This window comes from Nyctereutes procyonoides, unplaced genomic scaffold (genome assembly GCF_905146905.1).
Source record: "Nyctereutes procyonoides isolate TBG_1078 unplaced genomic scaffold, NYPRO_anot_genome, whole genome shotgun sequence".
In the NCBI taxonomy this organism is placed as follows: domain Eukaryota; kingdom Metazoa; phylum Chordata; class Mammalia; order Carnivora; family Canidae; genus Nyctereutes; species Nyctereutes procyonoides.
In genome coordinates this window covers 8083388-8110206 of record NW_026575140.1, presented here as the reverse complement: position 1 = coordinate 8110206, position 26819 = coordinate 8083388, and the positions used below count along the sequence as shown (strand labels likewise).

At 47.9% G+C, this 26819-nt stretch overlaps 1 protein-coding gene across 5 annotated transcripts in view; it reads right to left on the bottom strand.

Annotated features, from left to right (window-relative positions):
* Window positions 1–24815, bottom strand: part of CDH3 (cadherin 3) — a 47547-nt gene extending 22732 nt beyond the window's left edge. The window contains exons 1-3 of one of the 5 annotated variants that reach the window (XM_055304874.1): window positions 24396–24815; window positions 24067–24208; window positions 539–624 (exon numbers count right to left, since the gene is read on the bottom strand). In XM_055304874.1, coding sequence (XP_055160849.1) covers window positions 539–624; window positions 24067–24208; window positions 24396–24452 — 285 coding nt within the window. In that variant the 5' untranslated portion in view covers window positions 24453–24815. Of the gene's footprint in view, window positions 1–538; window positions 625–9283; window positions 9439–24066; window positions 24209–24395 lie in introns of those variants that run through there. The other 4 variants (XM_055304872.1, XM_055304870.1, XM_055304871.1 and 1 more) reach the window with 4 other exon arrangements.
* Between the last annotated feature and the right edge of the window lie 2004 nt (window positions 24816–26819).

Here is a 26819-nt window from a genome sequence, read left to right as displayed (position 1 = left end):
TGAGCAGTGAGCCCCACGCGGGTCTCAATCTCAGGACCTCGAGATCATGACCAGAGTCCAAGGCAGGTGCTCAACTGACTGAGCCACCCGGGCACTCCTCATTGTGTAACTTTTTAATATTTTCAAATTTTTGAACCACGTGGCTATATTAGTTATTCAAAAAATTAAAAGAACAAAATGCCTCAGGTCTGTCTTCCCAGAGGCTCATGGGATTGGCAGCCCCGCGTTGGAATCACTTCCCCCCTGGGTTTAGCCAGATGATAAAGAAAAGAAGGAAACGGAGGTGGGAAGGGAATCCGAGGGGCCAAGGGCACTGGGTGATTGCACCCAAGGCAGTTCCTTGCGCCACAGGCCTGACTCTCTGGCGCCTCTATCGGGGTGTTGCAAGCTGTGGGCAGCTGAGGGCTAGCATGGCCTCCTCTGAAGAGGCAACGTGGTTCGCCATGGCCACAGCAACCAGGACGTCCCAGCCAGCAGCAAGCTGAGCATGCATGGAGAACATGTTTCTTCCACCTTGCCAGTGCACGTGGTATCTTACCTGGACTGTTCTATCATTCAGCACAGCGAAATCACTATCAGTGCTAAGCAGGGCTGACTCTTGCCCAGGGCAGTCCATGCAAATCACTGTGGGGAAGGAAGAAAGACGGTATTAGGAAGGAGGGGGCTTCTGGAAGTTACATCAGGGGAAGCAACACCTGACAACAGCCCCAACAGCTTTGGTCTCCATTGTGATCAAATAGGAGTTTCAGATGGGGCTTCCAACTTTGGTCTCAAGAGGAAGGCCAAAGGTTTGTGATTTGTGGGCCAAGCCCTTATCTGCTCCTGACACCAAAGAATCAAGATCATAGTCATTCAGCACATCGGCCCCAGGTGGTCTCATGAGACACAGGTTAACCCAAAGTCATACTTGGAGGAAGGAGACTGTCACCATTTCAGAAGACTAGGAGTCTACCTACATGCAATATGCATCCTGCTACTTGGCTGCCGACACAGATCATTCTGGACAACCTCTAGCTGTTCCTCTGAATCCCCCCCTTGCTTAGCCACCCTTTAAAGAAGCACTCTGAAGTGATAACTACCATTCAGGAAGCTAGAGACCATGCCCATTTCATTCTTACAACTACCTTAACAACCAAGGTAGGTAATTAGCTCCTTTGGAAAGATAAGAAAACTGAGGTTCAGAAGCCAGATGGGCCTTACTCTAGAGCATGTTCTTATCCACCCTTTCTTTTGGCCACCCTTTCTTGTGGCCAAAGCATGAAAAGAGGGGACCTGAGGGCCCACCTGGGCCCCTCAGCACCATGCTCTGTCCGTGTGGTTCCCTAATGCTGGCCCAGACACTGGTGTACACTGTTTCACTAGGTTCTAGCACAACCTGGCCCATAGGGACAGTGCCACAGAAAAAAAAAACTGTCCTTTTTTGAAAAATTTATCCTTTAGTCTCAGATGATGATTGGTTAATTTTTTCTTCTCCCTGCTGTCACCACTCCCTTCTTCCTCTATGATGACGATTGTTTAAAAAAATCATTACTGGGGGATGCCTGGGTGGCTCAGCAGTTGAGCATCTGCCTTTGGCCCAGGGCGTGATCCTGGGGTGCCGGGGTAGATTCCCACATCGGGTTCCCTGCTTGGACCCTGCTTCTCCCTCTGCCTGTGTCTCTGCCTCTCACTCTGTGTCTCTCATGAATAAATTTTAAAAATCTTTTTTTTTTAAATTTTATTTATTTATTCATGAGACACACAGGAAGTAGATTTGAGGTTACCAGGGGCTCTAGACAGGGGCAAGTGGGGCGCTACTGTCCAATGGGTACAAAGCTTCTGTTTGGGATGATGAAAAGTTCTGGAGATGGATTATGATGCTGGTTGTATCACACCATGAATGTGCTTTAACACCACTGAATTAAAGGGATGCCTGGGTGGCTCAGGCTGAGCATCTGCCTTTGGTTCAGGGCATGATCCCGGGGCCCCGGGGTCAAGTCCACATCAGGCTTCCTGTGAGGAGCCTGCTTCTCCCTCTGCCTGTGTCTCTACCTCTCTCTGTGTGACTCTAATGAATAAATAAAATTAAATCTAAAAAACGCCACTGAATTATTTACTTTAAAATGGTTAAAATGGTCAACTTTATGTTATGCATATATTTTACTTCACTAAGAAAAAACAGCAGAAGTCTGATGTGGGAGTGCAAAACAGAATAGTCATTTTGGAAAACTGTTGGGTAGTATTTACCAAAGCTAAATATACACATTCCCCAGGACCCAGCAATTCCACTTTGCAGTAGAGACCCAACAAGCACATACACACTCCCCCGAAGGCATGTGTTATAATGTTCACAGCAGCACCGTTCCTAATGGTGAAAAGCTGGAAACTGCCAAAAGGCCCATCAGGGCAGAAAGGACAGAAACACCACGGTATATTCACATAATGAAATGAATCAACCACAAGGACAGATGACATGGATGAATCTTACAAACCTGCTGAATGACAGAAGCCAGATCTAAGAGGACACAGGTGTGAGTGCATCGACGTGAGGTTCAAGAACAGGCACTGCTAACCAAGGTGAATGAAGTTAAGATGCTGGTCATCTTTGGGGAGAGGGCTCAGTGAATGGAAGTGGCAAGGAAGGGAGGCTGAAAGGCGTACAGCAGAGCTGCCCTCAGCTCCACAGAGCCTGGTGCCAGCTCCCTAGAACCCAAGAGCTCACAGAGAGGCAGAATCCAGTAGCAGAAGCCTGGAAATGTGCCTGTGACAAAGAGAAGATACTTAGAAACCAGGCTGCCCCCTTGCCAAGGTCCCTACTAAAGAGTGGAGGGCTGTGACATGCTTGGCCAGTAGGAGGGAAGAGAGGAATCTAGGTCTGAGTCAGCTCCAGAGGGTCCTGGAGTAAGCAAGACTCCCAGGGTGACCCTGCCCTTTGCCTCCTGCACAGAGCTTTAGGGTCTCCTCTTCTTTTAGGATTTTATTTATTTATTTATCTATCTATCTAATTTATTTATTTAATTTGAGAGAGAGAGCGCGTGCACGTGTGCACAGGCAAGGGCAACAGGCAGAGGGAGAGAGAGAAGCAGGTTCCCCACCAAGCAAGGAACCCGAATGTGGGGCTCGATCCCAGGACTCTGGGATCATGACCTGAGCCAAAGGCAGAAGCTTAACCGACTGAGCCACCCAGGTGCCCTAGAGTCTCATCTTCTCAGGCATCTTGCTTTGGCCTAGAGCTAAAAGGACCAAGAATGATATATGACAACGGTTACATCACCTTAATATAGGGCAACAGTTAAATAATCTATGGAATGCTTACTCCATGGATTATTTATCCAACTATGCAAAATGATATTTATAGTAGAGTTTTTAAGTTATCTAGGGAAGTTCTTATGCTATGAAGTGAAAGTCAGCGGAATGTAGAAAGGCCTATATAAGATATGCAACTATGCACATTTCAAAAGACTGAAAGGAAATGAACCTTTCCAATGACTGGTGATACCAACAACTTATTTTTTTGAATTTTCTGTCGGATTCTTCTCTTCACATGAATTGCCTCATTCTCCCCACCAAACTCATATGTTGGAGTTCTAACCCCCAGGACTGTACATAGAGACAGAGCCTTTGGAGATGTGCCAAAGCTAAAATGATGTCATTAGGGTAGGGCTCAAGCCAACATGACTAGTGGTCGTGTAAGAGGAGGGAGTCTGGACACAGTTACAGAGGGAAGAGAGGACAGCCATCCACGAGCCAAGGTGAGAGGCCTCACACAAAACCAACCTTACCCACACATTACTTTTCATTGTTTAAACTCCTAAGTCTGGGTAACTTTGTGATAGCAGCCCGGCAAACTAATACAGCCTGCTCCATTCTCAGGAGTCAGGAATTCTTCCCCTCCTGAATTAATACTAACAGCCGACATTTAAATGCCTTCTTACTTAATCTTCACCAAGCACCCTATGGAGTAGATTTAAAGTCCATTTTCTAGTATGTGAACCAGAGGTTAAATGAATTCACTGAAGTTACATAGGAGCTAGAACGGCCTGAGTCATTTTCTTAACTGTTATCCTTCTTGAGTGTCTTTCAGATACACCTGAGAGTTTCTTTCCTTATCTCTTCCCCACCTCCCACTACCTGTTCTCCTTCTCCATCAGTTAAAATAATGGAGTCTGATTTTTAGATGCCCGGTGAGGCAGTGTGATGTTTAGGGGAAAGCACTAGAGTGGGGAAAATACCAGTATCACTCTTACAGGGTTGATGTGAGGATTAAATGAGGATATAAGTAAAGGACTAAGAGAATGTGTAATGTCAGGGTCTGCCTTGGATGCAGTTAGTGGACACAGAGACAGCTGTAGGCAATGACATTAACTTGCTCAGGGGATCTGGTGTAAGGCATTCAAGTGCCTTATTCTCTGGGCCCCACCATCTATTGTTTGTTGAACTTTTGTGCCTGAGGCCTGCTTTCCCTTGGTTTGAAAGGAGAGACACATGCTATTAAGAATTATTGAAGAGTGGAAGGACCAAACACACTTGTTCCTTAATGTAATAAGAGTTAAGAAAAGCTTAAAGGGAATACCTAAAACTCCTTAGGTGATTCAGCATTCCTTAAAGGTATGTTAAGGATGCATACAAAGATCCCTCAACATTAGATGGAAACAACAATTTAGGTTTTTTTTTAAAGATTTTATTTATTTATTTATTCATGAGAGACACACAGAGAGAGGCAGAGGGAGAAGCAAGTTCCCTGTGGGGAGCCTGATGTGGGACTTGATCCCAGGACCCTGGGATCACGCCTGAGCTGAAGGCAAATGCTCAACCACTGAGCCACCCAGGCAAAAATACATTTGCATTTTTAACTGTATTTGAAAAATACCTCTGGAAGGTGACCCCCCCAAAATGGGCTTACAGGCAGAAAAACCAACAGGTAGGGAACAGGGATGAGATTTTTTTCTGAATACCCTTCTAAATTTTTTTTTTTTTTTTAAAGATTGAGCTGAAGGCAGATGCTCAACTGCTGAGCCACCCAGGCATCCCAATACCCTTCTAAATTCTGACCTGCATGAATGCATTAGCTTTTCAAATACTGATTAAAAAAATGAACAGTCATGGGGCTCCTGGGTGGCGCAGTTAGTTAACTGTCTGATTCTTGGTTTCAGCTCAGGCAGTGATCTCAGGGTTGTGAGATCAAGTCTCTCTTGGGGCTCCACACCCAGCAGGGAATCTGCTTGAGAGTCTTATTCCTTCTCCCTCCACCTTTCCCACTTGTGCTCTCTAAAATAAATAAATCTTAAAAAAAAAAAAAATCATCAGTCTCGTTTCCCATTCTCAAAACAGCCTTCTTCCTAAGGGAAGATCTTCAGCTAGCAGAGGGGTGGCCAGGTAAGCCTGTTAGCTGTTTCCCTTAACAAGAGACTATGAGCTCTCCCATCCTCTTCTATCAGGTTATCCAGCTAGATGCTAATGGATTGACATTTCCCCCACCCCCACCTCCACCAGAAGCCTTAATCCTCCAAACTCTAAAAGATGTCAGGAACCCTCTGTTTTCTACAAAATCTGCCCCACCTCGCAAATGTACAGTACACTTAAGTGTCCTGTTGCTGGTCCATTCCCATTATCATATGGCTCCAAATATTTGTAGTTGGGCTACCCATCTATTGTTAGGACAGTGCCAACAATCAAGGAGAAGTCAACAGTCATGTACCCCAAGTGTACGTGCCTCACACTCAGGTTGCATACTCCCATTGCATCAGAGGGCCTGGCCCCATCAGCTCTAATCAGCATTCAGTTGGATACAGAGCACAACCAAGGGGCAGGAGTCAGGCAGGCAGGAACAAGCTTCAACCCACTCTGCCTGAGACACCCAGCTAAGTGTTTTGCTATCCAAATCCTTAGAAAACAACCTGTAAGGTGAATATTACTGCCCCCATTCTGACAATTCAGAAAACAAGAGGCTGCCTGGAATTGAAGTGCCTCAGGAAGCAGCTTCAGAGAGGTAAGTAAAGTAGGTGAGGCCCCACAAGTAGGAAGCAGTAGGACCAGATTTCAATCCTAAAGTCCCATAAATGATGAAGAGCATAGGATTTAAAGCCCACAAGACCTGGGCTCAAATCCATGTGTGAGCATATGGAAGCTGTTTCTGCATCTGAAAACGGAAATACTACTACTTATAAGATTATTTGGAGGATTAAATAAGACAACGCTTGTGTGCACTGAGTACTATGTCTAGCTCACAGCAAGCCTTCAGTAAAAGGCTCCTCTCATCTATTCACAACGAATTTAAGGTTTCTGATTTTTTTTAAAAAATTTTATTTACTTATTCATGAGAGAGAGAAAGAGAGAGAGAGAGAGAGAGAGAGAGAGAGAGAGAGAGAGAGGGAGACAGGCAGAGGGAGAAGCAGGCTCCATGCAGGGAACCCGACGTGGGATTCGATCCCAAGTCTCCAGGATTACAGCCCAAGTCTTCAGTCCTGGGCTGAAGGCGGTGCTAAACTGCTGAGCCACCCGGGCTGCCCTGGTTTCTGATTCTAACTCTGGGTCTCTCCCTACACCAAAGAGAAACCATTTCTTAAAGTGGGTAAGGGATTAGCCGCAGCCAAATGTTTTACCTGAGGGATGAAGCCCTGAAGCAAGAAAGACATACATAGGCCCAAAGAGCTTACTAGGGATCTGGCTCAGTCTGCATTTGGAGACGACAGTTTTGTAGGGGTGCCCCATGGTTTACTGGGGGAGGCAGAGGATGGCAACCTCACAGACAAGTTATTGCCCAGGGAAACTTGCTGAGGCACCAGTAGGAACATGAGTTCTTCCTGCAAGCCATGAGTCACAGAGAGGCTGGCAAATGGTAAGCCCTGGGGCACATCATTATAACTTCCTCCCCGATACTTCCTGGCACCACTGGCTTGTACTACTGGTTTCAAAATGAAATTGATCTGAAACCAGGTCTCACCATCATTCATCCCCTTCTACCCCACCTTCTAACAGCTAGTGAAGCAAGCTGATTCCCATTCCTGACTGTAGCCTAGCTCCACAAAGCCACACATCATGGCCAAATCATGAGGGCATGAATGGGCTTGAATCAACCTTTTTCTGGGGTATGTTGATGAGCACTGATGAACACATGGGTTAATAGTTCAGCTCTTAAGACTGGAAAACACCTGAACATAGTTCTTTTGCATCTACCTGGGGCCTTAAAGTCACTTAACTACTTTAGACTCAAGAGATTCTGAATCATAAAGCCAATGAACCTGATGGAGAGTTAGGTATTAGTATCAATATGAATTGATAGCTTTCAGCACTGAGCCTAGCACATGATTCCTAGAATATTGCTGGGGAAGGCAGTTAGTAACTTGAGACTCCCCCCTAGAGAAATAACAATCAGAGCTCTGTGTATCTGCACTAGATAGAAAGACATCCTATGGAACCAGGAGTCCCTGGCCTGTGCTCAAAGCTCCTTTCTAAAAATCATCCTGCCAAGCCCGGCCTCAGATTGTGAACTGGCACTGCTAGAACAGTTGGGTGGAAAGAGTGAAGTCCCTGGGGTACAAGAGCTATTGAAAAAAAGAACGCTTTTTAAGTAGACTTATAAGACCTGATCGATACTGAGCTGAGAATTCATTCCAGTCCTGCTCTTAAGGTTGGAATTGCCTATACACCTCCAGACTGCCAAGGGAACACTCTTGAAGGTCAGAAGCTTGTCTTCTCAGCCACAACATAAAGATGCTATATTGTCTCAATGTCCAACTTTACTGGATGTTCTGACGAAATAAAACCACCCATCTCTCTGGGAATAAAATGTCCTTCAAGTGACCAACGTTGGCCAGTTTCCCAGCTGATCTTTGGGCATTTAAAATAGAAAGGAAGAGTATGATCACTTATAAAGTATTAGAGATCGTCAAGTCTCCATCCTGGCTTGGCTTAGGGATACATCTAGCTCATAAAGCAAACAAATGTGTGCTCATAGCTATCACAGCCTCTGTTAAGGGGCTGGGATAACAAGATGCATTGGCTAAGTATGCAGGACTACCTTAAAAGAAGATTCTGGCATTTTCCTGAGTAAAACTACATATAGGAAAAAAGTTCACTAAAATACAAATTAAAAGAATGAGTGCTGTGGAATACTTTGGAAACAGGTTTTGGGGGAGGGTAAATCAGCACCTTTCTGAAAATCGAGAACCTTTAAACAAGCCCTTTGACCCAGGAATTGTGCTAGAAAATCATTCCAGACAGGACAAAAACGTAACTGGAAGGATATTCATAACTGCTGAAATTGTTAAAAAAAAAAAAAGTCAGAATAACTTAACTTTCAACAGAATAATGATGTGTGCTACTGTCACTCAAATGTCTCATCTACTGCATTAAATGTCATAAAAGAAACCTATAGGAGTGCCTGGCTAGCTCAGTTGGAAGAGCATGCAACTCTTGATCTCAGGGTCATGAGTATGAGCCCAACCCTTGTGTGTAAAGATTACTTAAATGAATTAAAAAACAAAACAAAACAAAAAACAGTGTTCTGCTGAAGGGGAATAAAAAAAAAAAAAACCCCAGGTCACAAAACAGCCACTTATTTATAAGAGTTTATTTATTTTTAGTAATCTCTACAGCCAGCAAGGGGCTGAACTCACAACCCCAAGATCAAGAGTTGCATCCTCCTCTGACTGAGCCAGTCAGGTATCCCACAAAATAGTCATATATAGACAATTAAAACATAAATTATTAATACTTTTATACTTGTAAAAGAGGGGGGGATGTGGAGAGAAAAGACAGAAAGAGACTGGGGCTGAGCCTTGACACCAGGATAGGTAGCCTAGCTTTCCCTAGAACCAATGATCCCAGAAGCAAAAGAAACCTGAGATGGTGGAGGGGGAGCAAGACTAGTCTAAGGCACTCAACAGGGTGAGGGAATGGGGGCGAAGGATGCTGGGGCCGGGTAGAGTCCGCAAGGCATGCTGAGAAGCCAAGGGCTTCACTGACCTGGAAGGCACCCAGTGCCTTGCCAGAAGATAAAGTGCTTGAGGCAGCTCCATAGCTGTCCTCAGAGGACCCAGACTCTTCCAAAAGCTGAGAGTAGAGCTAGCCGACTCACTGCCATGGAGGTGTTCGTGGTGGTTCATCACCACACGATCACCATTTTCGGGTGCGCCGAGGGGTTAGGCACTGGGCTGGAGGTGAGGCGCTTGGTGGAAGGCATTCTAAAGTGGCCATTGGTGCAGCAGTGGCTTTACACAGACAACCAGCTCCTGGATGACAGCATGACCCTGGCAGAATGTCGCTACACCTGACAGATGGTCCCCCTCAAAGCACCACTCACCCTGGACCTGGATCTTCCAACAGAGGGGGTCCACGGAAGCTTTAGAGGCCTTCGGCATGGAACTCTTCTCCTACCCCCCAAAGTAGAAGATGAAGCTGGATTGTCAGAAGAGCAGGACTGGAGAGTGAGCTGTAGGGCAGTGAAGCCGTGGAACTCTGGCCTTCTCCCTCAGATCAGAGCACACTAACCAGCACACTTGGTTAGAGAAATGGCCCTGAAAGACCCATTGAAAATGTTCATTTGAAACGATAAAGGTGGGCGCCTGGGTGGCTCAGTCAGTTAAGCAGCTGACTTCAGCTCCAGTCATGATCCTGGGACTGAGTTCCCCCATGGGCTCCCTGCTTAGGGAGGAGTCTACTGCTCCCTCTCCCTCTGCCCCTCCTTCCTGCTCCTGCTCTCTCCCACAGATAAATAAAATCTTTATTTAATCAGGAGAGACACAGAGAGAGGCAGAGACACAGGCAGAGGGAGAAGCAGGCTTCCTGCGGGGAGCCTAGAGTGGGACTCGATCCCAGGATCTCGGGATCACGACCTGAGCCAAAGACAGACACTCAACCACTGAGCCACGCAGGTGCCCCATAAAATCTTTTTTTAAACAAAAATTAATGTATTTGAGAGAGGAGAGAATTAGTGGGGGAGGGGCAGAGGCAGAGAAAGAAGCAGACTCCCCACGGAGCAGGGAGCCAGCCAGATCCTGGGACTTCAGGATCATGATCTGAGACAAAGGCAGATGCTTAACTAACTGAGCCACCCAGGTGCTACAATAAATAAAATCTTTAAAAAATACAGAAATGAAACGACAAACTTACTTTATAGATGGTGGGCTTCCATTTTGCTTATTTTCCAGTTTTTCTGCAGTTAAACATGATTTGATTTGCTATCAGAATGAGACGTTGAGGTCCCCTCCTCCCCTTACTAGAAAAGTTGTATGATAACCCCATGTTGTTGAGGAGAAAGCAATTCTTTCTTGGGAATTTCTTGTTGTCTCTCTGTTGAAAACTCTTGACAAAGAGCTGCATTATTCAGGTTCCTCCTTACCCTTGGGAGCAGGGCTCTTCCTCACTGACCTCAGAGAAAAACCCACGCCTGGCTCTACTGCACAGCACCCTGGGAGTTTGGAAAAGAGCTGACTCAAGGTTTATCATGGGGTGTGCTGCCTGGCTTACTGATTCCCACCCTCCAGTCCCGTACCAGAACAGAGATCCTAGTGACCACCCTGGGTTATCTGGAATAGCAGTGAATGGTCTGGTAGGTAAAAGCACTGGTTCCCAAACAAAGCTGAATGATTCACCTGGAGGACTCAAAAAAAAAAAAAAAAAAATCCATATTCCCTATCTCCAGCCCACCCATCACTTTTTCTGAATCAGTTTCTGGAGATAATCTCAGGGAGGCAGTTTACTGGTTTTGAAAAGTTTCTAATTGTCTCATTTATTTCTCCAAGTACGTAAATTGGAAAGGCTTTTTGAAGGTACTTCAAAAGACATTATCAAGATTTCAAATGTCCAGATCCTTCCTCTCAACAGCACATATATCTGTTTATTCAGTATTTCTCCCTGGATGTTTTTTAAGGGCATCTTGAAATCAATATGTAAAAAAGCAAATCCATGATCTTTTTTTTTTTAAGATTTTATTTATTTATTCATTGAGACACACAGAGAGAGAGAGAGAGAGAGAGAGAGATGCAGAGGCACAGGCAGAGGGAGAAGCAGGCTCCATGCAGGGAGCCCAACGTGGGACTCGATCCACGGTCCCCAGGATCAAACCCCGGGCTGCAGGCGGCACTAAACCGCTGCACCACGGGGGCTGTCCCAAATCCATGATCTTTACTCTTTGCTCAAATATGGTCCTTTCCCATGGTCTCCCAGAGAATGATATATCATGTACTCAGCTACTCAAACCCAAAATCTGGGTCTCAGAGTCTGAGTCTAGAGTACCTGGGCTCAAATTTTGGCTCCACCTCCAACTTTGGGCAAGTTTGTTTCCTCACCTATAAAATGGAATGATATTAATATTATCTACCAGTTAAATGAGTTAATACTTTGCACAGTGTTTGGCAATGGTGAGGTAGCATCATCATCTTCCATGACCATTTCTCTTTCAGAAACCCCTTCCCAATCACCAAGATTCATGCCTCTTCATCTCTACCGACATTGCTCTAGTAAATACAACATATTTAGTTTAAAAGAGTGCAAAAATCTCCACTTAAAAAAGGATCTTTTAAAATGCTACAGATGATACATCTGAGAAAGTGAAATGAGATTAATTTCTTATTTGAAACTCATCAATGGTGTGCCACTGTTATTATTAATTCTTATTAAAAAATCTTATTAAACAAAAACAAAAAACAAAATCTTATTAAAAAAAACAAAAAAAATCTTAAATGTGTTCAATTCCCTGTCTCCACTGTCTAGCTACTCTTAAATGCAGTATAACCCCCTCACCACAGGACCTTTGCATGTGCTGCCCTCCCACCCCATCTAGAACAGGGTCTCCCTACATTTATACTCCAGCTTACCCAGTTAACTCCTAACATCTTTCAGATCCCAAAGCAAGTTTCTCAGGGAAGCTCTATGTAACTTCCTGCCATATAATTCATTACAAGTGTAATTATATGTTTACTTGCTGTTATCTAATTGCCTATCTTCTTTACAACTTTCAATAATGCCCATAGGCAAACACTATGTTAGAATTTGCTTATCACCGTATCTCAACACTTAGCTCAGTGGCTGATACAAAGTAGGTGTTCAATAACATTGAGTGAACTAGGAAAGTTCTTTGACCCAGCAATTTTGCTTCTAGGAATGCATTCTAAAGAAATATGTAAACTATTCCAGTTGTGACAATAAGGCTAATTATTACCACTGCTAACACCTAAACACTTATTTATTTACTAAATGCTTTTTCGTGTACTAATTCATTTAATCCACACTAGAGGCTTGTGTGACCCCCATAATTATCCCTATTTTACAGATAAGGAAACTGAGGCATACAGGTGAAGCACCTTACCCAAGTTTTCACAGCTAGTTAAATGGACAAATAGATTTAACCCAGGCACTATGGAACTCTGGCTCAGGAATTCTACACGTTACAACATAGCTGTACTTTATGATTTCAATTGTAGAAATCTGAAACGGTACCGTAAATATTCGAGCCACACTTTGTATTGCAAAGTCTGAAGAACTGCAAATCTCCCAAATAGTATAAAGTCACATAATTTCACAATCAGAGACACTAGTGAATTGCAATTACCCCTCTAGATTCTCTGCCCCACACACATACTCTTCACATACATCACAAGAGAACCTAAGTCTTCAATCATGGAAGTTATGAATTATTTGAGATTTTCAAGAATGCATCTTTTACATCATGCTACTGCCCTATACAACATAATTTACAGCAATATTTAGGTTTAAGAAAAAGCCCATAGCACCTCTTGGGAGAAAATAAGATCATGAGTAAGTATTTTCTTTAAGAACAGAAATCAGGGCAGCCCTGGTGGCTCAGCGGTTTAGCACCGCCTTCAGCCCAGGGTGCGATCCTTGGGTCCCGGGATCAAGTCCCACGTCAGGTTCCCTGTATGGAGCCTGCTTCTCCCTCTGCCTGTGTCTCTGTGTCTCTGTCTCTCTCTCTGTGTGTGTTTCATGAATAAATAAATAAATAAATCAAATTTTGCTAACAATCAAATTTTGCTAACAAATCAAATTTTGCTAACAATCTGAAATCTAAAGAAAAATGAGAAAAATTTCATTTTTTGCTTTGACATAAGCAAATTCTTTCAAATTTTCAACATCCAAAGAAAATAATGCAAGTGCTAAGAGACTTGACAGCTTCTGTTAAGCAGTTTACATTTTAAAAATTTTGATGACTTCAAATGCTTCTGGAACATTCAAATAATTAAGTCCTCAAACAATGGTTAGTGTGAAAACTAATGGTTTTTATTATTCTTTTTAAGATTTATTTATTTGAAAGAGAGAGACAGAGAGAGAGCATTGCACATAGGGGAAGGGAAGCAGATACTCCACTGAGCGGGGAGTCCACAAGGGGCCAGTATTCACAACTCTGAGATCATGAGCTGAAACCAAGAGTCTGGCACTTAGTCGACTGAGCCACCCAGGTGCCCCAAAACTAATGGCTTTTATTTTATTTATTATTATTTTTTTACTAATGGCTTTAAATGGCATAGTACCCTTATTAAGCTTATTGCAAAGCCTGTCATCTTAAAGGTATTATTCAAATATAAAAGCTTAATTTATCTGAATTCGGTTAAAATGAACAATTCATGTGATCATCCTTCTACAACAGTCTTTCCTAATAAGGTGATTTCTGATAGTTAGGTTTCTTGAAAATCCAAACACTTTACAATTTTTATGTTAAACTCCTCCCCACTTCGACATCTGTAAAAGATAAAAACAAGAGGTTAGCTACATAAATCATGGTATATCCTCCACAGAGAAGACTACGGAGCTGTTAAAGACAAGATAGATGTCTATTTAACAATATGCAGGAAGATGCCTGTGATTCAAGAGTTAAAAAATCAAGTTACAGTGTTTATAGGCTTGATAGAGCCCAATTCTTGTTTTAAAAATTCCTGAATAGAGATGCCTGAGTAGCCCGTCAGTTGAGCAGCTGCCTTTGGCTCAAGGCATGATCCCAGGGTCCTGGGATTGAGTCCCACATCGGGCTTCCTGAGGGGAGCCTGCTTCTCCCTCTGCCTCTATCTCTCATGGATAAATAAATGAAATCTTAAAAATAAATAAAAATCCCTGAATGCACACATAAGCTTCTCATAAAGAAAAAAAAGTCCACAAGGATTCACATTAAACCACTGGATGTGCTTATCCTTAGGCAGGAAAACTGAGGAAGAGAAGAACTTTCCTCTGTTTATTTCTGATTTATTTCTATTGAGAGGCAGCAGAGTTCAGTGGTTAAAGCTTAGGCTGCTAAGATTTGAATCCAAGTTCTGCTGTTTACCAGTTGTGTGATCTTCGGCAAGTTACTTAACCCCTCTGGTCTCAGTTTCCTCATATGTAAAATGGGGATAATAATACTACCTACTCCAAGGGATGTTATGGTGATTACACATGCGAATACACATAAAATGCTAAGAGCTGTACCTATAACATACCAAGTGATGCATATTTTATTGAAAAACATGCTCTTGGGCAGCCTGGGTGTCTCAGTGGTTTAGCGCCGCCTCAGCCTAGGCTGTGATCCTGGAGATGCGGGATCAAGTCCCACGTCAGGCTCTCTGCATGGAGCCTGCTTCTCCCTCTGCCTGTGTCTCTGCCTCTCTTGCGCATGCTCTGTGTCTTTTTTAAATAAATAAAATTAAAAAAAAGAAAAACATGCTCTTAACAGTAAACATATATTCACGTATTAATGTAAAATTCCAACAAGCCCAACTCTATAAAAACAATATAAATAGTACATATGGAGGGGCATGTGATAAAAATCAAAAGCACCCTAGCAATTTTTTTAAAAGATTTATTTATTTTAGGGGATCCCTGGGTGGCTCAGCGGTTAGCGCCTGCTATTTTAGAGGGGAGAATAGAGAGAAAGAGAGAGCGCTGAGCGTGAGTGCATATGGGGGGGGCAAGGGGAGGGGCAGAGGGAGAGAGAATCTTAAAGCAGATTTCCTGCTGAGTGTGGAACCTGACATGGGGCTCAATCTAAGGACCGTGAGGTCATGACGTGAGCCAAAACCAAGAGACGGACCCTTCACTACCTGAGCCAGTCAGGCACACCTCCCTAAGCAATTCTGATATTCAGCTAAATCTGCAAACTACTGAGTCAAGGAGAAAAAGACCAGTAAACCAGTTGGGAGTGTGGCTGAGTCCCAGCTGGGGAATGCAAGAGCATTCTGGAAGCGGAAAAAGACCATAAAAGACAAGAAGATAGCAGGTCACGCAGTCCTGATGGGAAGCCCCGGCTGAGGCGGACTCCACGAGGAGAGGGCAGGGTGTGGGCCTGGCTTCTTGTTCTGGCTTGTGTACGAAGAGCCCACAAGCAGCTCTTCTCTCTGCCTGCAGCTACGACAAGATGGGACTCGCGGAGAGGAGGCAGCCAGCCTTAAGCTAGACACCCAGCATGGTAGCCGAGCGCTCCGGGCCTGCCCTGTTTGTGACCAGCCAACGATCCACCCTCTCCTAGCTCCAGGGACACAAAGCCACTTCTCACACACAGGACAGTTAGGGCTCAAGGCCGAGGAGCTGGGAGCGGAGTAGCCTGTCTCAGGCCACATCGTTCGGGATGAGGAACCGGGCCGAGGACCCCATTTCCCGGGCACAGATACCTACTGTCAGGCTCGGGCTGTCTGCTGAATCTGACAAGACTCCGAGGAACTGAATGCGTCCGAGCTGGGGGGCTTGGGGAGACGGTGAGGAATATGCTAGGTTTTCCAAATCAGGAGGAGGAATCTTCTCAGAAAAGGATGTATGCACTCATACACAGTGAATTCCAGGGGAGCCAAGACCCCCTAAAGCGGACGTGAGACCCTGAGATCAGAACTCTGGGCCAATCAACCTACTTGTAGCCTCCAACAAAGGTTTAAGTTTCTTTTTTTTTTTTTTTTTAAATTTTTATTTATTTATGATAGTCACACAGAGAGAGAGGGAGAGAGAGGCAGAGACACAGGCAGAGGGAGAAGCAGGCTCCACGCACCGGGAGCCCGACGTGGGATTCGATCCCGGGTCTCCAGGATCGCGCCCTGGGCCAAAGGCAGGCGCCAAACCGCTGCGCCACCCAGGGATCCCAAGGTTTAAGTTTCTTGGTAAGAGAGCTGGAACACTGAACTAATCTTTAATCTTACTCGTGTGTCAAGCAAAAACTGGGGTCTTGAGATTGTGAGGGAAAAGGATTGTGCCTCCTTGGCCCGCTCTCCCCACCCAGCCCTTGAGAGGCCTTGGGGTCCTGTGGAGGACAGACCTCCCCCTCCCTGGGGTTCTGTGTGGCTTAGGACGCTCTCAGGAGGGGGAAGAAGCTGGCCCACCTCCTGGCTCGGGGCCCTGGCTCTGAGCCCTCTCCTCAGACGTCAGACAGCCAAAGAGTCAGAGTTGTGAGTTCAAAGGTGGGGTAAGGGGAAAGGAAGGTGTCTGGCTCTCTGTCCAGGGTAAGGCATTCTGGTTTCCTGAGAGCCACAGCATCCCAGCACCCCGGAAGTTCAGCACCATCACAGCTCCCATAGGCCTCGAGGGACTCCATCAGCTTGAGGGACTTGCCGACCACTGCCCTTCCGGTGACCCACCACGGCGAGGGTACCCGGGGTGGGCCGGGGCAAGGGGAGGGAAGCGGGGAGGCGAGCTAGCGAGCCGGGGGAGCCGGGGGCAGCCTCCCGCTGAGGGCTGTCCGTGGAGCTATCGGGCCTGGTATCTGAGGCAGCCCTAGACCCCCCACGCCCTCAAGAGGGGGCCAGGGGTCCTGGAGAGCGGTGCCCCCTCCCCCCAGCTCCAGCTCCTGGTGATTACCAGAGAGGCCTGTGGAGGGAACAGGAATTCCAAGCCCTTGGGTCAGGAATTAACTATTTCCGATCTTCTTCTAGCTTGGCTGTGGCCAGAGGGCTCGCAGCCTCCGCCCTCTCCCACGCTTAGGAGAGTGCGGAGTATCTCACCCTTAGGAAGACCAACCTGGGTTCAAATCCTAACTCCACAATTTACTAGCGGGGTGATCTTGGAGAGGTTACACAGTTGCAAGCCTAGGTTTCCTAGGTTAAATGAAGCCAATTCCACACCACCAAGCACCCCCCACCCCGGCCCCCCTGGGCTTTGAGGAGGATTAAAAGGGCTTATTACATAAAGTACATACTGTAGTCTCTAGAACTCAGTAAGCTCTCAGTAAATGGTATTTAGGTTGCTTTTTTTTGTTGTTTGTTTTGTTTTGTTTGGAAGGCCTTCCTTGATGGCTAGCCCCGCTGCCTGGCAATGACAGGTAACTAAATGGAATGAGGGTTTGGGTCTGGGGAAAGCCGGGAAGGGGAGGCAAGAAGGGATGCTAGAGCTGGGGCCCAGGGTCCTGTTCCAGAGGAGACTTCAGAGACGCTGGTCTCCAGGAGGCATAACTGGGACCTCAGCCACACCTGCCTCTCCCAAACACCTTCCTGCCTCTCTGATGGGGTGGGACAAACTCCAGCTGGACTGGACCCTCCCTACTCCTCCTCTTGCCTCTTCCCACCTTACACTCCATGGTCCAGCCAGACTAAATATGTTGAAGGGCCTGGCCCCCATACTGTTCCCTTGCCAGGAACTCTCCTGCCCCAACTCCCTTGCATAATCTTCCACAGCCTTCCACTTGGACATCACTTCCTTCAAGTCCCCCTGAGAACAGGTCAGCAGCCCTTCCTACATGCCTCCATATTTATCTTCCCCACCTCCTGCTGGATCATATGTATATACAACATATGTTATCTACTGTATGTACATATAAAACATAATATATATTATACCATATATACTGCATAGTATATATACACTTATTATATATAGGGCTTATTTTTCTGTCTTCCTCCACTAGCAGGTAAATGGCCCATGAAGCCTGTGTTTTAGGCATGTTTTGCTCACTAATGTAACCATACACCTAGAACAGTAGTATCTGGCACTTAGTAGGTAACTGAATAAATATTTGTTGAAACTCAGATTCTTTTTGTTGTTGTTAAAGATTTATTTATTTATTCATGGCGACAGAGAGAGAGAGAGAGAGAGGCAGAGACACAGGCAGAGGGAGAAGCAGGCTCCATGCAGGGAGCCTGATGTGGGACTCGATCCCAGGTCCCCAGTATCATGCCCTGGGCCGAAGGCAGGTGCTAAACTGCTGAGCCACCCAGGGATCCCGAATGTCAGATTCATAATTAAAATTGCCTAGTGGCTGATTGCTTCCTCCTCTAATCGCGGAGTTCAGGGACATTAATGAGTCTTTGTCATCTCTGAATGTCTAACACCCAGTAGGTACTCAGACATTTGTTGGCTGAATGACCAACTTGTCCTTGGGTCTCAGATACCTCATTGTCTCCATAATGAGGGAGGAGCTGGACTTGACCACCTTGCCCATTCGAGGCTGCTGCTCCCCACTCATACACTGTACTGTCCAGGATTAAATTTACCCGGGAAGAAAACCTCACCTAAGAAATTCAGGTCCACTTCCAGATTCCCTTTCTATTTTGGGGGAGAATAACAAGCATCGGCTAAGGACAAATAAAGGGAAGGATTTCTCCCCCAATGCAAAGGATGTGACCAAAAACAAATAAAGACTTGCTGCCTCTTAGGATAGGACCAAGGGAAAAATGAAGAATCCAGAATGGATGGGTCCAGCGAGGACACTGTTGGAGGAAGGGGATAAGAGAACCTACAAGAGACTTGGTGACTTCAAGGCAGAGAAAAGCTGTGGTCTCAGTACACAGTCACAGTACTGAGATCCTCAGGCAATCCTCAGTTAACCCAGCAGCTTTGCTCCCAGGTACGTACCTAACAGATAATGTACACCAAGACTTTTCATCAAAAGACTGGAACAATCACGTTCACAGCAGCACTAGTCTTAATAGCCAAAAACCTGAAACTCGTCAAATACCTATCAACAGTAGAAGCACCAATCATCACAAAATGGGATACGATAGGACACTAATAATCACCTGCAAGTATCTCTAGAACTATAGAAGAATCTAACGTGGCACAGCAACCCAAGAGAATATTTCATAGGATTCTTTTTTTTTTTTTAAGATTTTATTTCTTCATGAGGGACACACAGAGAGAGGAAAAGACACAGGCAGAGAGAGAAGCAGGTTCCCTGCAGGGGAGTCTGATGTGGGACTCAATGCCAGGAACCTGGGATCATGACCAGAGCCAAGGCAGCCACTCAACCACTGAGCCACCAAGCTGCTCCTGTATGATTCTTTTATATAAAATTCAAATACAGGCAAATTAATCTATGGTATTAGAAGTCAAGATAGTGCTTCTCCAGCTGGAGAGGGTAGAGAATGGGAAGGAAGGGGCATCTGAGGTGCTGCTAATGCTATTTTAAGATTTTATTTATTTATTTGAGAGTGCAAGAGAGTGAGAGTGAGACAGTGTACAAATGGGGTGAGGGGCAGAGGGAGAAGCAGAAGGGCTGAGCAGAGAGCCTGATGTGGGGCTTGATCCCAGGGCCCTAGGATCAAGACCTGAGCCAAAGGCAGATGCCCAACCAACTGAGCCACCCTGCTACCCATTTCCCTTTTCATGTAGGTTTCACACTCAGCGTGGAGCCCAACATGGGGCTTGAACTCATAATCCTGAGAGCAAGACCTGAGCTGAGATCAAGAGTCAGATGCTAAAAAAAAAAAAAAAAAGAGTCAGATGCTTACTGACTGAGCCACATAGGTGCCCTGGTAATGCTGGTTCTTGATCTTCGTACAGATACGTGAGTGTATTACATCTGTGATGTTCACTGGGCTGTACACTTATCATTTGGGCACTTTCCTCTACATTTGTTATTCTTCAATACAGTGGTTCTCTGAATGGAGACAGTTCAGCCTCAGAACCAAAGCCTCAACTGATCTGGGCAGGGGAGGCCCTCCTCTCCCTCATTCTCCTCCATCATCTTTCAAATGCTGTGCAGAGCTATAGTTTGCAGCCCTAGAAATTCACTGCTCATCGTGAGCAATGCCTTCCTTACCCCACAGCAGGGAGGTTGAGGGCACCCTGCACTGGGTAACCTAGGAACAGAGTGCCATGTGAGGAGGTGGGAAGAGAGACTAGAGGTTTGGGACCTGCTCCCCAGGCACAAGCTAACAGTGATGTGCAACAGGCTTCAGCAACCAACCTTAGCCAGCTGCTGAGCGAGGAAGGCAGCCAGCCAGGCTCAAGGCCCCAGTTCCCAAATATTCATTACTGAGGCAGATTTACTATGGAATCCCCCCAGATTTAAAACCTTGGGGTTACTGGGAGGCTCAGTGAGTAAAGCATAGGGCTCCTGATCTTGAGGTCATAGGTTCAAGCCCCATGTTAGGTGTAGAGATTACTTAAAAATAAATAAAAATTTTAAAAATAAAATAAAATAAAATCCTGGCCTCACTGCTGATTGCCTTGACCTTATGCCAAGTTGCTTACCTCCTTTTACAGCAAAAAAGAGTTACTACCACCTGCTTCACAAGGTGATCATAAGCATAAAAAAATATTAGACTATAAGCTCCCCAAAGGCAGGAACTTTTTGTCCATTACTTTAGCTGCAGTTCTAGAACACTGCCTGACACATACAGATGTTAAATGTATGTATCTTGAAAGAATAAAATATAAATAGAGGGCATGGCCCAGAATGGAGGCTCTAATACAAAAGGTAATTTTTACACAAGTTGAAATAAGCAAGATCATCTTGAAGTTAATTCATGCTCAGTCAGATTCATGACTGAACTTTGCAGTTTCCTACCAAAGCTAATGTGGGTTACCTTTAATCTTACTCAAACACTGACTAAGGGTGAGCTGAACCTGAGGAGCCATAATGAAGTACTGGATTTCTTTTAGTGCAATTAAGGTGCTTCTCTCAACTGTCCTTTAGGATGTATAGACCAAGTTAGGTCAATTGCTTTTAATCACTGTACTAACTAATACCACGCAAATTCCTTCCTCCCACCTCTCCTTTGTCTTTGCTTCCAGACCACACTTGAAGGCACCCTCTCAGACTGTGGGGTTGGGGTAGGGGGGAGACATTCCAGCAGTGCCTCCCTCCAGATTAACCTCTTGCTCTTGGTCCAGGCAAGCCCAGCTTCACTTGACCCAAGCCTCATCACTAGGACACAGAGAGACTGTATCTAAGCCAGTTTCCCTACAGGAATGTTTCTGGAAAACCTTCTGATAAGAACGAACAAATGACTAATTGCTCTTAGGGCAGAGGTTGTTATTGGTATCTGTGGGATCTGGTGCTCCAACACTCCACTTCATTTCCTCCACCTCCCACTTTTTTTTTTTTTTAAAGATTTTATTTTTATTTATTTGAGAAAGAGTGAGAAAGCAGAGAGAGTACAAGCAGGGGGAGGGGCAGAGGGAGAAGCAGGCTCCCTGATGAGAAGGATGAGCAGAGAGCCCACACAGGGTTGGATCTAGGGACTCCGGGATCATGACCTGAGGGGAATGAAGGCAGATGCTTAACCAACAGAGCCACCCAGACGCCCCTCAACCTCCCACTTACTGGTAGTAAAAATTGCCACGGAACTTAGGAGTCACAAATTTCATTCAAGTCTCAGCTGGTCACCGTAGTAATGACTTTGGTGAAGCCACTACCGCTCAGGTTTCATCTGCAAAGCAGGCAGACCTTCATGAGATGGTCATGATTCATGCAGATACCTACTGGGCATCCTTTGAAGTATCAGGTCCTGCCTGGGACTAAACCTAAAGGTAAAAATCATGTTTGTGACCCTCAAGGACGCTCCTGAAATGTTCAGGCTAGCAAATTGAACCCATTAAGCTGCTTCTGTGTCTCCACTTTTGAAACCTCCAGCAGGGCTGGGGTTACAGGCTCTCTGAAGTTCCAACTCTGAGATTAAGAACTCAAGCTGTTTAATAGTTACCTTACCAGCTTCAAGAGGGTGTCAGGAGGACAAAGCAAGCTCAGAGTTGTGGAAGTGCTTTGAAGAGTAAAGTGCACATGCAAACAAGGTATTAATTATATCAGATCATTTCTTTGAGCTCAACTTCATAGACACCTATGATATTCATAACCCAGGGGCGAACAACAGGGGCAATTGTTCCTTAGCAATAAAGAAACTTGTCTGCTTGGCCAAACTTGAGCGTTTGTATGTACCCTCAGGATAACCCTTTCAACGTGGCTGGATCCATCCTATGCACTGAAAACAGAAAACTGGGGAGGTAGAGAAAGATGTCAGCAGCTTAGAGTTAAGGAGAAAAATACCAATATTTTTTGTGGGGAGTGTTTCAATTTATTGGGACCAACTCGCCCCAGAATCTTGCTTAAAAAAAAGGCGGCAGCAGCCTATTTATTTCACAGGAAAACTACTCTAAGAACCAGTCATGTTGCAGGGAGGCTCGGAGTTAGCTAAGCACGTTAACCTACCCTTTGTTTTATAACCCAGGTGTGCTCCTGGCATGAACCCACCGGTTTCACAATCATAAACCAGACATCCAAGAAAGCAGAATTTTCTCAAAAGCTTTAAAATGCCTGACGTCACCAGGAAACACTCGCCAACTGGACCATGAAATCGAAAACCTGATCACGGCTTCCCCTCAACAACCTGGAGTTTAGTGAAGTGACAGTTAATCTGGTATTTCTTGCTTCAGTAAGAAAGATAAGGCACAGTCAACACTCAAAAGCCTTGAGATTGTAGTCAGAGAACTTGACAATGACGGGGAGGGAGTACAGATTTGGCAGAGGTCTGGTTAGCAATAAAGCTTCCTCAGGGAGCCGGAATTGGATTTGGGGCCCTGCCCAAGTTAACATTTTTACAGGTTGGCTGAGCTGCAGTTTGTTAGCCAGTCAGTAATAAACCCATGTGCAAGAATTTAAAGTTTATGAGGCATGGCCTCTTAATGCCTCTGCTTGGCTCCCTACAGCCAAGAGTTGAAGGAGCCTGGCCTAGCCTGGGTGTTAATTGTTTTGTCAATCTGCAGGGTTATTCGGGAAAAGAAGGGGGGGGGGAGGCTCCTATGGACTCCAGACCTCAGTCCTCTTTTAGAGAAACAAAGGAGAGCCATTCTGTCCCCTAGGCATTGGCACTTCTCCATTCAAACAGGTAATTTGTACCTGGGGTGAGAGGTATGCTGATGAAGGCATTAGAAAAATGCTAAGTGGCAAAGGTTCTTAATTGTTTTGAAGGCCAGGTAAACTGTAGATCCCCCTTCCCAGGAAGATGCACATGCAAGTTCTTAAACACTTTCATGGGTTAGGGATCCCCTGAACCCCACCCAAGGATCCTGAGTTACACCTCTGTTTAAGAACTTGGTTTGATCGGTGGAGTATCCCAGCCCTCCCCCCACCACACACAGACACACACAGACACACACACACACACACACACACACACACTCTGTCCTGTCTTGGCCGGAGGGAAAGAGGCTCCCACCAGCCGGCAGCTGCCTGGGTCTCACAACACCCTGGTTGTCCGCACCAAAGTGACTCCCAGTTCTCAAGTTTTTGAACTTGTGGGGGGTGGGGTAGGGCCAAGTAAATTGGGTGATCAAAAATGCGCTTTGATCTCCCACCCACTCTGGCCTCAGCTGAAGACCTCGGGCTTGGGGGCCCCCCTCCCCCAACATTCCAGTCCAAGACTGCGGGCGGGGCGGGGGGCAGGAGTATGCACGAGCGCGATGGCCCCGGCCCAGGTGTGCCAGACCCAGTTTCCAGGCAGGCGGAGGGGCGCAGGCCCTCCGGGGAGGGCAGGGTTAAGAGTGCATTCCAGCTGCCGGGGAAGAAGGGGGGCGGGGGAGGGGAGCGCGGAGAAGAGAAACAGACCCGGTCTGTCGGTCGGAGACACAAAGCGCGGTGCACAAAGGGGGCCCGAGAGGGGCGCGGGGGCTGCCCGGGGCACGGCTCACCCGCACACCTGCGCGGGGGCTGGGGGAGGAACGCGGCCGCCGCATTCCCTGGCGGGGCGGGCGGGGGCCAGCTGCCCAGGTCCGGGCTGGCCGAGCGCCCCGCCCCGCACCCGGGGGAGGTCTAGGTGAGCCGCCCCGGCCGGGCCGGGGGCAGCCGTAGGTCGGGGGGCGCCGCTCTCCATCCGCCGCACTCGAGCCCCGACCCGAGGCGCCCCTCGCGCGACCACGTGAGCCCCCGGCCCGCCGGAGCTCCAGGCACCCCCGGGAAGGTCCTACCTTTCCTCCGGGCCTGGCCGGGCCCCGGCTCCGCGCCTCGCGCCTGCAGCTCCGCGCCTCGCGCCTCCAGCGTCACGTCAGCCTTCCCGCCGCCCGCGCCGCCGGGCCCGGAGGCCACGCAGGGCAGCCAGCAGACCTGCGCCTGAGGGAAGGGGCAGAGGGGGGTGGCTCGCAGGCGTGCCCCGCTCCGCACGCCCGTCGCCAGGTGCCGCCCCGGCCGCGAGCAGCCCCGCGCCCCGCTCGGCTCGACGCCGCCGCCGCCGCCGCCGCCGCGTGCGGACCCCGCCCAGCCGGAACGCCCGGGCCGGCCAGGGCCCGGCGCCGCGTACCTGGAGCAGCAGGGCGAGGCGCAGCAGGGACGCGAGGAGCCCCTTGGGGAGCCCCATGGCTGCGGGATGAAGGACGAAGGAGCTGCCGCGACGGCCGGCCGGTGCTTCGCGGAGCCTTCGGGGTCCCTCTGAGCGCGCGGGCCGCGGGAGGCAGCGGGCGGGGGCCAGGTGAGCGCAGGTGGGCGCTGATTGGCCCGACGCCGCCCGGTCCCGCCCCCTCGCAGGTGGGGCCGCAGCCCGCGCGGTGCGGCAGGCGCTGTGGCCTCTCGACTTGCCTGGAGCTGCTCCCGGCGGGAGCCCAGGCTCTGTCTCACAGACTCTGGGTTCTAGGGGAAAAACGCAAGACAAAAAAACAAACAAAACACCACCCCGCTTCTCAGCCTCCGCAGCACGCAAAGAAAAATGTTTTTGTGCCTTGAGGCTGCAGTGGGGGGAAAAAATGGAGACGCATTTGAACCCGACTGCAAACAAGAGGCGCCCCATTCGTACTCCCCCGAGGCATTCCGTTGTCCAAAGCTTTGATGGAGGCCGGGTGTGTCCGCCCCACAACCGGCTACGGGGGGGGGGTGCCCCCTGCCTCTTTCTCCGCCTCCCACGCCAGCCCGCCCTGAAGACACTAAGTAGGGTTTAAACCTGGCGGTGAGGCGCAGAGAGGTCGCGTTACAGACTCTGCGGCAACTTGCGGAACACTCGTTACCTCCATTGCACAGCTCAATAAATGGAGGCTAGGAGAGGAGGCCCCGGAGTTCTGAGGCTGTCCTGGCGCCAAAGGGGGCGAGATAGAGGGGCGGTTATCAGCCCCAGTATCTCCAGGGACCCCCTTCCCCACTAAATATAAATGACACTTTCTCAATTTCATGTAAAAGGCAAACACTTAAAAAAAATAGACATTTAAAAAACCTCGGCTGTTTCATTCGTCTGAAATTTTGAATAGAATCTAAGTGAAAACTGCACTTGCGATGCAAGCGGCCTTCCAGGGAGCCTCCCACATAAGCAGCGCTCCTAACCCTGCCGCCCCCCCTTCTTGAAAGAAACGTGGATGAGCTGGAGTTCATCCCTCTACTTTAGACCTGAAGTGCTTTCCTCTTCGGGACACACAAGTGGAGCCCGGACACAGAAACCCTCCTGAGACTCAATCCCTCCACCCTGCTGCACTGTCTCCCCAGCTCGCTGAGCTTTCCCAAAGTTGTGCTCCCTGAGGTCTCTCCACTTTCCCCAGCTTCCCTGACAACCCAGGCTAACACCTCCTCTTCCCTCTCCTTCCTCCTCCCCAGCTCAGATTCAGGGGTTTGAAGATTGCAACTATAGATTCCTTGGCCCTCAAGGACTAACCAGTGGCCTGCTGTCTTTCCAACCACTAGGCCCTATGGCTAGGAGGAAGGTTGTGCTGTGACTGTGAAAGTCCTCTCTCCAGCCAAGCTTTGGCTCTGGTGCCCTAATGCCAGTGTTTGAACCTGTGTTGCACCATGATTAGTACTAGGGCCTCAGGCAAGTGAAATAACTTCTTTGAGGCTCAGTTCTACATACATTAAATGAATGGGACATCTGCCCTCTAAAGTTTTGATACATTAGGATTTATTTTATTTATTCATAAGAGACACACAGAGAGAGGTAGAGACAGAGACAGGGGAGAAGCAGGCTCCCTGCCAGGGGCCTGATGGGGGACTCGATCCCAGGACCCCGGGGATCATGACCTGAGCCGAAGGCAGAGGCTCAACCACTGAGCCACCCAGGTGTCCCTACGTTAGGATTAAACGAATCAATACATAGAAACAGGAATTAATACATTTAAAACGCTAACTTCAGTACCCAGCACAGAGCCAGTGGCCAAACATTGCTTGGTACTATTGCTTTGGGGTCTAATTTGTCCCCCGCCCGGGGAGTGGTTTCTGTCCTTAGCACCGTCACATTCCCCACACTAAGAAATGTGACCCTTGAATTTCGCAGCTGATGGGAAAGCAAGCCGTTGGCATCCAGTATCCGGGAGAGCCCGGGCTCCGCGCGTGGGCCCAGCGGCTGGGGCGGGCGCGGACGCCGCGCTGCAAAAGCCTGGCAGCTCGCTGAGCTCCGCCTCGCCGGCCCGGGCCGCCGCGGGGGTCGCCTTCCCGGCGGGAGGGCGCGGTGGGTACCCGCGGGGCGCGCCGCGGCGTGGAGGCCCCGGGTGGCACCAGCGGCTCCGCCTCTCCTCGGCCCGCAGATGCCGCTGCGCCCGCCCGGAACCAGATGAAGCCATTAAGCGGACCGTTAACCGCAGCCGAGCCCCGGGACGCAGGCCCCCGTTAAGTAAACACCGGCGGGAGGGCCGCTCCGCGCGCTCATTTCCGCCTGCTTCCCGGGCCCTCAGCCTCGCGGGCGGGGGCGGGCGGAGAAGTCGAGAGTCAGCGCTGCGGCTGCGACTGGGGCCGCGCTGCCGGCTTCTCCGCT